The sequence below is a fragment of the Nomascus leucogenys genome, chromosome 9 (assembly GCF_006542625.1).
Source record: "Nomascus leucogenys isolate Asia chromosome 9, Asia_NLE_v1, whole genome shotgun sequence".
Lineage (NCBI taxonomy): Eukaryota > Metazoa > Chordata > Mammalia > Primates > Hylobatidae > Nomascus > Nomascus leucogenys.
In genome coordinates, this window is record NC_044389.1 from 36,243,918 (window position 1) to 36,259,040 (window position 15,123).

The following is a 15,123-nucleotide window of genomic DNA, read 5'->3' on the forward strand; positions in this document are numbered from 1 at the left end:
GCTCTGTCCTGGGAAAATATGGCAAACAGTGCCTCTCCTGAACAGAATCACAATCACTGTGCAGCCACCAACAACAGCATCCCACTGATGCAGGGCAACCTCCCCACTCTGACCTCATCTGGAAAGATCCGAGTGACGATTACTTTCTTTCTTTTTCTACTCTCCGCGACCTTTAATGCTTCTTTCTTGTTGAAACTTCAGAAGTGGACACAGAAGAAAGAGAAAGGGAAAAAGCTCTCAAGAATGAAGCTGCTCTTAAAACATCTGACCTTAGCCAACCTGTTGGAGACTCTGATTGTCATGCCACTGGATGGGATGTGGAACATTACAGTCCAATGGTATGCTGGAGAGTTACTCTGCAAAGTTCTCAGTTATCTAAAGCTTTTCTCCATGTATGCCCCAGCCTTCATGATGGTGGTGATCAGCCTGGACCGCTCCCTGGCTATCACGAGGCCCCTAGCTTTGAAAAGCAACGGCAAACTCGGACAGTCCATGGTTGGCCTGGCCTGGATCCTCAGTGGTGTCTTTGCAGGACCACAGGTAAGCCATTATACACAAACTTATTTGGATATGGTGGTCATAGATTTCCTATCTAAATTTCATATAAGGTCTTATCAAAGGAAGTACTGTATTACCTTTAAGAGCTTGGGCTCTGGAAGTCAGAGAGTGAAGTTTAATTCTGGCTCTGTTCTGTTACCTTGGGCAAATTTCTTAACCTCTCTGGTTTCAGTTCCTTTACTGATAAAATGTAACATGGGGGTTAATACTTACTTAATACTCACACAATCTCTGTTATGTAGCAAATGCTTCCCCCAAAAAATTGAGATTCTCAAACTTGACCTTATCTCCATCCTATTCTTTTATCTATTTTTCTTTTTGTTCTTGTTGACATGGCTTTAATGTTTAGTTGAGATAATTTTTAGGAATTATGAAATTTGCCTAGGTAGAAAATATTTATAATGTTTCTTATTTAGGGTTTCTTCAGTGGAAATTTTAAGAATTCTGTCACTGCAGCTTAGAGAGAATTATTCTTGGTTAGTACGTGGCTCTGCAGTTTGCAGCTAAGTGGGACTGAATATAGAAGAAAAGTAAGACATCTTGGATGTCTGGAAATCCAAATAGTTCCCTAAACTTAGCTTGAGTTTTGCTGGAGGCAGCTTATTGAGAAAGCCACATGACTGACAGAGGAGGCACAGGCCCTCCCCACAGAGGGCAGTCATCTTTCCAGGTTGCCTTCATCAGAGGCAGCCTAGTTAACTGACCTGCTGAACCTGCCATTTTAACAATCAGATCCCCGAAGAAAAGGACAAATTCTTGAAAATAACAAAGAATGTTAATAGCAGATGAACAAGTTTTCTCTTGCATTTAAATGTACTACATGATAAACCCAGGATACAAGGATGTGTCAAGAAATAAATCAGAATTAACTAGGATCCTCCAAAACTTGCCTCTGAAAATGGAAATTTATCTAGACTTTTTTTAACTGACCAGATGGTTAAAAAACAAAACAAAACAAAAAAAAACTGCCATGCAGAACTCACTATATAGCACAAGACACTAGAAAGCTGGATAACTGTTTTATCCCATCAATTTCTCACTTGAATATTTCTTTTGAATATGTGTGTGTTTCATAATAAGAATAATGGGAATAACTAAAATGTTTTCATTTTCTGAAGAAAAATATATGATTTCTTTCACAGTGATGCAATATATAAGAATAAGTTTAGCAAATATATCACCTGAAATGAGGTGATTTAGCTAAGGCTTATGCTCTTAAAATTTTCCACATTCTTTCTTTCCACTTTCGCACCTATGGTCCAAGCTACCCGGGAGGTTGGGAGGGAGGTTGAGGTGGGAGGATCACTTGAGCCCAGGAGTTCCAGACCAGACTGGGCAATATAGGGAGGCCCCATATCAACAAATTATAAAAAAAAAAATTGCTTAAATGCTGGCCATGATGACACGCACCTGTGGTCCCAGCTACTTGGGAGGCTGAGGTGGGAGAATTGCTTGAGCCTGGGAGGCAGAGGTTGCAGACAGCCATGATGCACCACTGCAACTGCACTGCAATCTTGGTGACAGAATGAGAAACTGTCTCAAAAAAGAAAAAAAAAGGCTTTGGGAAAATTTATGTAGGCACAAATGGCCCAAATGGAGTGGAATAAAACAAAGACTTTTTAAAAAATCATCTGGCAGTGAGGTGATCAGGGGGCTAGGGTGGTATTAAAGAGAATAGATAGTAAAAGAGACATTTCAAATAAAATACAAAACTTGACAACAAATTGGATTGAGAGAGTTAATAATAGAGCGGGGGAAATAAAGTTCCAATTTTTTTAGCCAAGGAATTAAAATAGTAAAACCACTGAAATGATCCCGTTGAGAAGGGGAGTGTTTGTTTGTCGGCCTATTTGTTTGTAGAAGGGAGAGGGAAGGCAGGCTATGAGAAGTAAAATCATTTGCTTTAGGACATGACTGTTGGCAATATAAGGTCTGTGTAATTACAACTATGTGTCAAGTAGTTGGTAATTTGAGATGCTGATGTAGATTAAAATCCAAACCGAAGTAGACATAATCCTATTTGCAATAATAACTGAAGGGCAAACTCACGATTTGATTCTTCTTAGAAGTCTCCTAGAAGCTATAAATAAAATATTGCTTTATCAATCCAATTCTTTTCATCTAAGTATTAACAGCAATAATAGAAAGATAATGCCAAATATTTATCTAACTTGATGTAGCAAAAAGAAAATAGGAACTTAACTTTGAATTGCTTAGGAATTTCATGTAATAGTCTGACCTCAAATACATTACTAGAGAGATTTATGTGAATTTGAGCCACAGAAAATTGTGTTATTTTATTTTGTAGAACACATGACCCATCCTTACTTTCAACAACACTTTAAAGCACTTTGCTGAAGTTTCCTGAATAACCTCACATAAGTAATGTTGATATTTACATTAATTGTATGAGGTAAATCAGAGCTGTGTTATTATCCCTATTTCATATATAAGACAGCTAAGGTCTAAACCTTTGAAGTCAATGGCATTCCAGTCCTTTTGCAACAATCCAAAGTAAGAAATACACACTACACTGAAACCTTGCTTGTGTCTCTGTCTCTTTCTCTCACACACACAACTGAGAAAAAATTTTGATGAAATAAATATTCTATTCTGTTACGTTTTATTTTTTACTGTTGATTACAGCTCACTGCTGAGCATATCCTGCAGTTCAAAAAGCACTGATTTAAAAGGATTCATTGGCATTCCCAGGGTCACGCGCTCTGTTGGACTCGTGTTGTCTTATTCTTTCCTTTCATTATGGCTCTCTTCAATTTCTCTGAATAAAACAGATTTCAATCCCATAACTAATGTTACATATACTTGATGAGGAATATGAGAGAGAAAGAGGGCTTTTTATTTCTAGAGTGTGATGCATGATGAGTGTGTCTCATGCTTCACCATGCTCTGTGGTCAATCATAAAAATATAATAGACAAAGGCACATCCTATTGTGCCTAATTTACATTAAAACGGTAACTTTAATTTTCATCCTTTGGTGCACATACCAATTTTCTATTATTTGAGTAATTCATATCTCAGTTGAAAAAAAAAAAAAACTTAACAAACATGTTTTCACCACTCGGGGCTGGGGATCTGGGAATTTATGACATTTTGCCTCAGCTCAGAATGACCAAATTTCAAATTGGCCTCCTAGATTTTCCACTTTCCTCATTATTAACCTTAGAAGCTATGTTCTGTGATAATTTGGCAGTGCATTCTCAGAAGTTTTAGCACAGTGTGGCACAGAAGCTTTCAAACTTTATGCTAGTAATAGAATTCTTTTTAAAAAATTCTATATCACAATATACCCCATAAATATGTACAATTATTTTGTGTCTGTTAAAAATTTTTAAGTAAAATACAGTACAAAAAATCCTGTACATAAAAAAATCCTATACAAAAAATCCTGTACAAAAAGCCATAATGAATGAAACAGATATAAGTGGAGCCGCTCTGGTGAAAATAGAGGGAAAGGAGGACCAGTCCTCCACTTGTTATTCACTAGCTCCCAGTCACAGTTACTGAAGACTTCATATCTCCTTGCAACAAAGTCCAAAAGCCAGTGGGATAGTAAAAGTGGCATGAGTGTGAGATTCAAATGGAGTTGGGCTCAAATCTCAGTAATACTGCCTACCAGCTATGTGACTCTGAGCAAATTACTTACATTTAAAAGAGTGATTGTAAAGAATAAGTCCTACAATTTATAAAATCATCTAAGACTTTACACTTTAATTTTAAATACTAATTTAGTGTTTATTTTTCTTCTTTTCCTTTCTTCCTAAGCCCATCCTTTCTTCTTACCTTCATAAAAGAGTTTTTGAAGTCAGGAAAGAAAAAGTACAGAAATATGAGTATGGAATTGTTGGTTCTTTAAGAAATAGCAAAACGAAATGCTTATATAAAAGTGGATTACTTCAAATTTTTCAAAATTATAGCATGCATTCTGACTGATTAGTAAATTTGGCCACACTACTCCCTGGTCACAAAGCTATCATATTCAATCTGCAAATTATACATGCCAGAGCACAGTAATTCAAGTCTTGGAGGTATCGTATATAAAAGTGGGGAAAGATGGAAGGAAGGAAGGAAGGAAGGAAGGAGGGAGGGAGGGAGGGAAAGAAGAGAAGGGAGGGAGAGAAGGGAAGGGGAGGAAAAAGGAGGTAAGGTAGAAAAGAAAAACAAAGGAGGGAAGGAGGAAAAGAAAAAGCAGCAAACACCCTGGGATAGCTTTGGTTTAAGACCGTCTGTGGTTAGGGTGGTAAATATAAACTGAAGAGAAGACATTTCCTAAATTAGATGTGCCCATATCTAATTTAAAATCACATGGTTTCTAATAAGAGTCATTTAATACCACAAGAATTCCAGAGTAGCAGGTTATTTGCAGAAAGAGTTCATAGCTTATCTGTGTTAAGCTTATCACTAGTTTATCTGTGCTAATATAGAGTATTACATATTGACAGCTTTTAAATTCTATGGTTAACCCAGGCCTGCCGGCAAGAAATGTGGGCCACTCCTTAGTCCTTAGAGTAAAGATATGTCATCTGAAGATGTGTGGAGGCTTGCCTTAATACATAGAGAATTTGCTGGTGTAGAATGCACTACTGACGTCGGCAAACAGTTTAAATTCAATAAATATTATCACACAGGTACAATATGCCAAACATTTTGCTACGACGTAGTACTGTGCTACTAGCAGAAATAACAACAGCGATAATGCTGATGATGATTAATAATGCTTGAGGACATAAATATGTGCCAGGAATTTGGCTAAAAGCTTTTACATGCTAGGTTCACAGAACAGGCAGTGAATAAATAATAAATAAAAAAGTTTTACATGCAATATTTCATATAATGCTTCCAACAATCACATAAATTATGTACAATCATTATCTTTATTCTACACATGAAGAAACTAAACCTCCAATATTATATAACATGCCCAAGATTACTGTCTACTACGTGGAAATCTCAGTATATCAGTATATCTAGTTGTCTATATATGGCCATATCCACAGCCAGCTCTTTTAACTGCTACACTCTACCCAACTCTGCCCCCTGTACACTGCAATATTGTCTATTTCCTTTTTATCTGTAGGAGGCTGGGGAAGAAAAAGGCAGAAAAAGCTTGAAGTGAAAACTGATGCTTAAAACACATCAAGAAAAAAATATATATGATACACATTTATAAATATATAAATGCATAGGGATACATATAAAAATTGTGTGCCTCAAGTTTTAATTATAATAATGGTTAAGATTTATACAGTTCTGTGTCCCAGGCACTATTCCAGGTGCTTTGCATGTATTAACTCATTTATTGTGATGATAGGCCTTAGAGGTAGATATTATTACTATTTTCTCCATGTATGTAGATGAGGAAACTGAAGCACACATCTGAAGATAATTACCTTTGGACAACACTAGGTAAGGGCGTAATTAGTGTGGGTAAGGTGAGTGTTAAAGATAATATTCTAAGAAGAAATGAACAACTGCAATTGACTGTGAAAAATGAAAACGGAATGTTCTTGTTTATGGCAAAATAAAGCAAACACTGATAAGAACCAGGGCCAGGGACAAGAGAGGAGAAATATACCGAAATTAAAGAAATATAATCCAAGGACAGATGAACAACTAAAAGCAAAGTGGATCTCTATATTAATCATTCAAATGAACATGGCCTTGGAGCACAAAATAAACGGAACTAAGACAATAGCAAGTTAATTTATGGGCAGGTAGGATTCTGAATTTGTGTACACTTTATTGTACCTTTCTTAAAATTTATTGGTCTATCTTGTATAACCTGGGTCATATACATTTTAAATCTCCACTACCAAATATTAAATTCCCTGATTGAAGGATATAACTGCTTTATCTTTTATAACAGAGAATGCTAGCTATAGTTTGTTTTACCAAAGAGTTGTTTAAAAAATAAGCATGTGTTAAATAAGATAGCCATTAACTCGATCATAGTACTATGTTTCAAAGTCACTGCTAATTGAAAGTTTCATTATGGCTTTTTTTAAACATATTTTATTTTTTTAATTATAAATTTTTTCCAGTTACAAACGAACCAATTTGAACCACACACAACCCATCTTTTTAGAATCTTATAGTAGAACTCACCGAGTTGGTGTGAAAACGGAAAGGCCAAGTAATGCCTGAGAGGCCTGAGCAAAAAATACGTACAAATGCAGAAAAAACACACACTGCTTTTCAAACGTTTTCATCTCTCCTCAAAACGGGCATGCAATAACATTACACTTGTCACAAGAACTACTATCAAACTCCACTCATTGGGCCAGAGACCTTTGTGGTGTTAGCAAAAAACTTGCCCCTCATGCAGCATACTACCTACACTTGTGATTTCATCAGCCAGTCAGTGATATCATTATGCCTTTAAAACACGAAATATTAAGATGAAAATGTGGCCCAGGGCAGAGTAGAAAATAAAACTCAGGTCATATGGTTCCAAGTCCAAATGGGATGGTGCAGAGAGAAGTAGCCAAAACCTTAAAGAAATATAAGATTCTTGGGTTCTACGTGAAGTAACCCTTCCAAAGACTTTAACTCACAGCCTCTGTTGGATCTAATTCAAAGCTGAACTTTAAATAAGGTCAGGTTGAGAAGAATTACAGAAAACTAAAAGGCTCACTTTGTAATGTGGGAAAAAAGTCTGAATCATAAGATAAAATTAGCTGAATGCACTTGTTGTGGTTTCTTGACTGGAGTGATAGTAAAATTATTAGACGCCCTCTAGTGGATGAATTTAAAATCACTTTTTCCCCTAGAAAATGAAAAAAGCTCTGAAACTGAAAATCAACTTTTTAACTTATTTAACAGGGCCAAGGTTTCTTTCCCTTTTGAGGTGATGGGAGTGGGAGTGGAGTATGTCTTTTAAAAAAAATAAATAATTTTTAAAATATTTTATAGTGTTTTTTGTTGGTAGCGTAGAAAAGAATCATGTTTCTTAATATTGTAATTAAAATTTTCTAATTCAATCAAAAACTTAAAAAAAGAATCCTTCATTTGCTTAAAATAAAAAATATTGTAACGTTCTTGTTTGAATTTATTTGCTATCAATTTAAAAATGCTTACACTCTCATCATTTCATTTTAAAAATGTTTCACAGTAAAATGAAACTTCTCAGGGGAAAAGCTTATAAATAAGTAGGTAAGAAGTGTTTAATGAATAGAGGAATAATGAACAAATGTCCACTAGAATTTATTTTTGAAAACTACTTGCAACATTTTCTTAATTGTTGATTCAGTTTGTGTTTTCAAAAGTTGTAGGATAAAGGCTTTTTAAAAATAATTTGACACTCAGAGAATGGTTACAAGAATCATACAGATTTCTGGATACCTTCACCCAGATTTTCTCAAATATTAACGTTTTACATTTGCTTATTTATTTTATCTTATGTACATTTTCCCAATTGCTTAAAAGTAAGTTGTAGACATGATTTTTCTTTACTCCTCAATACTTCAATGTGTGTTTAAGGCCTTTCACACACAGCCACAGTAACGATTGTCAAAATAAGAAATTTAATACTGATACAATACCACTATTTAATTGATATGTTCTATTCAGAGCTCATAAGTTCTCCCAGTTTAATTTTTGCCCTTTTAACAAAAGAAAATCCAAGATTATGTGGTGGATTCAGTTGCATACCTCTTTAGTATTCTTTTAGCTGGAACCATTTCTCAGTCTTTCTTTGTGTTTCATCATATTGACATTTTTGGAGAGTGCAAACCAGTCAGTCTGTAAAATGTCTCTCAGTTGGGATTTGTCCTCTCAAGGTTAGATTCAGGTTATACACTTTAAGCAAAAATACCAAATTAGTGATGCTAAGTTCTCAATGCATTACATAAGGAGACAGACATTGTCGATAGGTCCCATGATTGGCAATGTTAACATACTTATCTAGATATTTCTCTTCTGTAAAGTTATTATTTTATTCCTTATAATGAATAAGTATCCTGCAGGCTGATACTTTGAGATTTTGTAAACATCCTGTTCTCCTCAAACTTCCACCCACTATTTTTACCAACTATTGATGATTCTTGCTGTAATCACTTATTATAGTGATTACCAAATGTTAATCACTAATTCTGTTTATTCCTTTTCATTTATTAGTTGGCATTCTACATTATGGAAGAGGTTTTTCTCCCCCCATTTATTTGTTGTTTTTGTTATCTCGTAATTTTTGTAAGTATGGGCTCATGGATCCTTACTTTATTCAATAGTTTCTCATTCTTTTAGATCAGTTTCTTTTTTGTATTTTGATGCTTAAACTGCCCCAGATTTCGCCAGTGGAAGCTCTTTTCAGCTGGTTCCTGGGTTGTTTTGTTTGTTTTTTTTTGTTTGTTTTGACATGTTCCATCATCCTTTGAGCAACTGTCTCTTCATGTCTTTTGACCGTTTTTCAAAATGTCATTTTAATAGGGTTTCTGTCTCTAAAATAAAATTTAAATATGTATTTTGGGGGTTACATTTTAAGTGTCAGACACAGTTATAGTTACTGCAGATATAACTTATGAGTAAAATCACTTGCAAAAAGTTTACTCAGCATAATTGTACTGGCAACTGAAATACAAACAACATTTAAATCCTTGAGAGATGATTATTCTTCAAGGTTGAAATAATTTCTAAAAAATCCAAAATCTTATAGATCTATTGACACTTACCCAAACATATTTTAAGTAAATATTCACATGACTTTTCATAGAAACGTCAGAAGTATAACACTAAGGAGCTTAGAAATTTCTGTAGGTAACATGTTAGAAGGCTAGCAGAGTACCAAAAAGAAAACTTTCAAATACCATTTGGAAAAAAGTAACATAGCTTTTTTATTGTCTCATACAGTTATACATCTTCAGGATGATTCATCTAACAGACAACTCCGGACAGACAAAAGTTTTCTCTCAATGTGTAACACACTGCAGTTTTCCACAATGGTGGCATCAAGCATTTTATAACTTTTTCACCTTCGGCTGCCTCTTCATCATCCCTCTTCTCATCATGCTGATCTGCAATGCAAAAATCATCTTCACCCTGACACGGGTCCTTCAGCAGGACCCCCATGGTGTGTATTCCTTAGATTTAGTGTCATTTGTGGGCAGTTTTTAAATAGCAATACTCAAAACAGAGTGGCACGAACTATGTGACAAATACCGTTCTAAGCAGTTTGCATATATTAGCTCATTTAATATTCACAATCACCCCATTAGGTAATATTTTTATTATGGTTTTATCATCCTCAATTTACAGATAAGGTAACTTAATATCTTCTGCTGTTCTACATTTGCACCATGAAATTAAAGAAGAAAGAATGATTATTCCATTAAAACCCAAGATAAGCATTGGTAAATGGTTTATGCTGGGCAGCAAGTACAAACTGTGATATCTAGACTATAGCAAAGTACAACTTGTTAAATGCTATCCAATAAATTAGCTAAAGTAAGCTGTTTCATTTTATATTCAAATCCCATATATTTACACAACATAAACTATGCACATTTGTGTGTATGTTAATATGCAAAATATTGACTATGTAATTGATTATTTCATTCAAAACTTCACACGTGTTTGTACCTTTTTGCTTTAGTAAAATGGTGCATTCCCAAAAACTAAAATTTATAAATTTATGAAATAAACATTGTTGTGTTGGCATGACATCCAAAAGACATGTTATCAATGACACAGTGCATAAGTTATATCTATTACAACTTATCAGGGAAATCATCTTAATTATTATAGCATGAATAGTCTCAGTAGATATTTTCAAAAGAAAATATTCATGGTGATGCTCTCTAATAGGGAATTGGGCAGTTTCCACCTGCCAGCACAAAATGGTATTTAATATTTCCAAAAAAGTATACTGTAAAAACAATTTGCCTTCAAAATCTTGTCTTGAGAGATTCCATTTTATAAGCGATATCTAAGAAGGGTAGAGGGAAAATAAGAAGGTGAATCTCAAATAGGAGTTAATCTGAAGAAATATGAGCAGTACATAAGAAGAAAAACAAAAAAGCAGAGTCAGGAAGCAATAAATACTATGAACACATTTATTTATTTATTATTTTATTTCTTTGATTAATACATACTGACTACTCAATGTTGCTGGAAACTGTGCTAGGTGGGGATACCACGGTGAATAAGAAAAATCTAGTAAGTATCCTGCTTTCATGGAGACTACAGTCTAGCAGAAAAGTCATAAATAGTAAACCAATTATCAACTGTGATGATGTTTCAAAAGAAGAAAAAGCATGACATGTTGTGGTTGTCTTGATATTTTTTCATTTTCAGTCACATGCTAAGCAAAGATGGTTTTTTGAATTTTAAATGGATGTGTCACCAAAGTTTACAGATATTGAGGATTAAATGATAGTGTGTGAAGGCCAGGTGCGGTGGCTCACGCCTGTAATCCCAGCACTTTGGGAGGCCAAGGCAGGCGGATCACCTGAGGTCAGGAGTTCGAGGCCAGCCTGACCAAGATGATGAAACCTGTCTCTACCAAAAATACAAAAATTAGCCGGGTGTGGTGGCACATGCCTGTAGTCCCAGCTACTCAGGAGGCTGAGGCAGGAGAATCGCTTGAACCCGGGAGGCAAAGGTTGCAGTGAGCCAAGATTGTATCATTGCACTCCAGCCTGTGCAGCAAGAGTGAAACTCTTAAAAAAAAAAAAAAAAAAAAAAAAAAGGGCCGGGCGCGGTGGCTCACGCCTGTAATCCCAGCACTTTGGGAGGCCGAGGCGGGTGGATTACAAGGTCAGGAGATCGAGACCATCCTGGCTAACACAGTGAAACCCCGTCTCTACTAAAAATACAAAAAATTAGCCGGGCGTGGTGGCGGGCCCGGTGGCGGGCACCTGTAGTCCCAGCTACTCGGGAGGCTGAGGCAGGAGAATGGCGTGAACCCCGGGGTGGAGCCTGCAGTGAGCCGAGATCGCGCCACTGCACTCCAGCCTGGGTGAAAGAGCGAGACTCCGTCTCAAGAAAAAAAAAAAAAAAAAAGGAATAGTATGTGAAAAGAGCAAAGCCTCTAGCAAGGCACAGAGTAAACAGTAATTAGTTTTGTCTCCCAAAAATCCACAATCAGTCTGTATTTAATAAATTAGTTTAATATTTCCAGACAAAAATTAGTTTTATAATTAAAACCCCATGCATGTAAATGTTCTCCTCTATAAGTCCACTCTTTGGTGACCAATTAATAAGAAATTTCAAAATGACTATTTCTGAATAGCATTATCTGTTTCCCTAAAAAAAAATACAGTGTGTGAGGAGTATTTCTTACTTAACACAGAAGTTCTCAATCATGAAATACAAGAACAGATTTTGAGCACTTCAAAATTGCACCTTTTTGCCTTTAAGAACTAAGTCCAAAATTTCAGGTAGGCAGCCTGACTGTAAAAAGTCACCAATTCCATTCATTTCCAGCAAATTTCTTCACAAGTGTAACCTATGAACTTTAAAGGCTGTATTAATATGAAAAGTGAAATTATTTCAGATATCATAGAAAGAAGCACACAGTTGAGATAGATAATTTAGGGTAATACACTTTCATCCACACATGATACTTACTATCCTTAGTGGCAGAGATACTCAGTGAACATAGTTTTGTTTTGAAGTCAGAATTCACAAAGGAAACAAAAACATAGAGTGGGGAAAGGACATTCTATTCAACAAATGGTGCTGGGATAACTAGCCAGCCATGTGTAGAAGAATGAAACTGGATCCTCATCTCTCACCCTATATAAAAATCAACTCAAGATGGATCAAAGACTGAAATCTAAGACAAGAAACCATAAAGATTTTAGAAGATAACATTGGAAAAACCCTTCGAGACATCGGCTTAGGCAAAGGCTTCATGACCAAGAGCCCAAAAGCAAATACAACAAAAACAAAGATAAATAGATGGGACTTCATTAAACTAAAACGCTACTCCACAGCAAAAGAAATAATCAGCAGAGTTAACAGACGACCCACAGGAGAAAATCTTCACAATCTGTACATCTGACAAAGACTAATACCCAGAATCTACAAAGAACTCAAACAAATCAGCAAGAAGAAAACAAACAATCCCATCAAAAAGTGGGCTAAGGACATGAATAGACAATTCTCAAAAGAAGATATACAAATGGCCAAGAAGCATAGGGGAAAATGCTCAACGTCACTAATGATCAGGGAAATGAAAATGAAAACCACAGTGTGATACCACTTCACTCCTGCAAGAATGGCCATAATCAAAAAATCAAAAAATAATAGATGTTGGCAGGGATGCAGTGAAAAGGGAACACTTTTACACTGTTGGTGGGAATGTTAACTAGTACATCCACCATGGAAAACAGTGTGGAGATTCTTTAAAGAACTAAAAGTAGAACCATCATTTGATCCAGCAATCCCACTACTAGGTATCTACCCAGGAGGGAAAAAAGGCATTATATGAAAAAGATACTTGCACAGAAATGTTTATAGCAGCACAGTTTGCAATTGCAAAAATACAGAAACAGCCCAAATGCCCATCAATCAATGAGTGAATAAAAAAATATGGTATATATGTACTATGGAATACTGCTTAGCCATAAAAAAGGAACAAAATAGTGGCATTTGCAGCAACCTGGATGGAATTGGAGACTATTATTCTAAGTGAAGTAACTCAGGAATAGAAAACCAAACATCATATGTTCTCATTCATATGTGGGAGCTAAGCTATGATGATGCAAAGGCATAACAATGATACACTGGACTTTGGAAACTTGGGGGAAAGGGTAGGGGATGGCAAGGGATAAAAGACTACACATTTGGTACAGTGTACACTGCTCAGGTGATGGGTCCACCGAGATCTCAGAACTCACCACCAAAGAACTTATTCATGTAGCCAAACACCATCAGTCCCCCAAAAAACCTATTAAAATAAAAAAATAATTTTTTAAAAAATAATTGAACTGAGCTCAACCTCATCAACTCTCTTAAATTTATATGTTAAGAGTTTGAGTACCCCATATTTCAAATCCAGATTAGTTTGGCAGAAATAAGAGCGCTATCATCTTCAAACTTTTCTATTCATTATGTGACATAGCAGAAAACTCTTATTAAAACATGCTTTTCAAACAAATTATTACTATTTAAAATAATGGAAATTTCCTCCCATTGATTAAGTTGAATTAGTGATGCTGTCTTCCTTTTTGTCCACTTTGGTTTTGTAAGAAAACTGATCTTTAAACACCTGCTTTTTTCTCCATCCAATAGAACTACAACTGAATCAGTCCAAGAACAATATACCAAGAGCACGGCTGAAGACTCTAAAAATGACGGTTGCATTTGCCACTTCATTTACTGTTTGCTGGACTCCCTACTATGTCCTAGGAATTTGGTATTGGTTTGATCCTGAAATGTTAAACAGGGTGTCAGACCCAGTAAATAATTTCTTCTTTCTCTTTGCCTTTTTAAACCCATGCTTTGATCCACTTATCTATGGATATTTTTCTCTGTGATTGATAGACTACACAAGAAATCATATGAAGAAGGGTAAGGTAATGAATCCATCTGGGAATGATTAACACAAATGTTGGAGCATGTTTACATGCAAACAAAGCAGGATTTACACTTAAGTTATCATTCTTTTAGAAACTCCATTTTCAGAGCCTCAATTATTAAGGAAAAATCTTCAGGAAAAATACTAAAATATTTTCTCTTCCTCATAAGCTTCTAAATTAATCTCTGCCTTTTCTGCCTTTTCTGACCTCATATAACACATTATGTAGGTTTCTTATCACTTTCTCTTTGCATAATAATGTACAAATATTTAAAATACCTGCAGCCTAAGGCACAAGGATGCCAAAAAAACAAAGGTGAGAAACCACAACACAAGTCTAAAAGGGGCATATTAGCAATTAGAGTTTTATGCTACATAACACACAGAGCACAGAGCCTTTGCCCATAATATCAACTTTCCCTTCTGTAGTTAAAAAGAAAAAAAAATGGATCTCTTTTTCTCTTTGGCTTCAAAAGCATTCTGACATTTGGAGGAGTCAGTAACCAACCCCACCAACCACTCCACCAACCCGACAAGACTATGAGTAGTTCTCGAACTTCATCCTGTTTATGTGGTACAGGTTGTGAAGTACCTCTATATAAAGGGAAATTTTAGAGGGTTAGGATTTGGACAGGGGTTTAGAACATTCCTCTAGGCTGTACAGTCTATGGAGTTTGTGGCAATTAACTGCCATAAAATAACAATGTTTCCAAATGCAACTAAGAAAATACTCACACTGATACTCATAGTATATTAAACTATGCATAATTTAATAATGTGAAGAATTTTTTGTCTATCTCCTGATCTTACTAAATTCATATTTCATAAAAAACTGAGAAAAATTAAAACAAAATTAAGCAAATGCACAAGCAAAAAGATGCTTGATACACAAAAGGAACTCTGGAGAGAAAACTACAGCTTCAGTCTGTACAGATCAAGGAAGAAAGAGAATGTTGGGGGAAGGAGGGAAAGATCTTGATGCAGGGTTTCTTAACCTGCAGTCTATACACAACACTATATTTCCATGTG

General features: G+C 35.5%; 1 protein-coding gene and 1 non-coding gene across 2 annotated transcripts; one reads left to right on the forward strand and one right to left on the reverse strand.

Moving 5' to 3' along the window:
- On the forward strand, window positions 1–14,207 carry GNRHR (gonadotropin releasing hormone receptor). Its single transcript, XM_003268425.1, has 3 exons — window positions 1–540; window positions 9,423–9,642; window positions 13,809–14,207. Exons 1-3 carry the CDS (start codon window positions 19–21, stop codon window positions 14,051–14,053), a joined length of 987 nt encoding a protein of 328 aa, XP_003268473.1. The 5' UTR covers window positions 1–18; the 3' UTR covers window positions 14,054–14,207.
- LOC115836808 lies at window positions 6,820–6,970 on the reverse strand. The gene has a single exon (XR_004031818.1). It is a non-coding gene; the product is annotated as a small nucleolar RNA SNORA62/SNORA6 family (small nucleolar RNA).
- Window positions 14,208–15,123: the final 916 nt, after the last annotated feature.

Bases quoted from the DNA above. Each gene is read 5' to 3' on its own strand.
- GNRHR (XM_003268425.1), top strand. From the start codon at position 19: ATGGCAAACAGTGCCTCTCCTGAACAGAATCACAATCACTGTGCAGCC. The intron at 541-9,422 runs GTAAGCCATTAT...TGTCTCATACAG, and splicing joins GTGTCTTTGCAGGACCACAG to TTATACATCTTCAGGATGAT. The intron at 9,643-13,808 runs GTGTGTATTCCT...TCCATCCAATAG, and splicing joins CCTTCAGCAGGACCCCCATG to AACTACAACTGAATCAGTCC.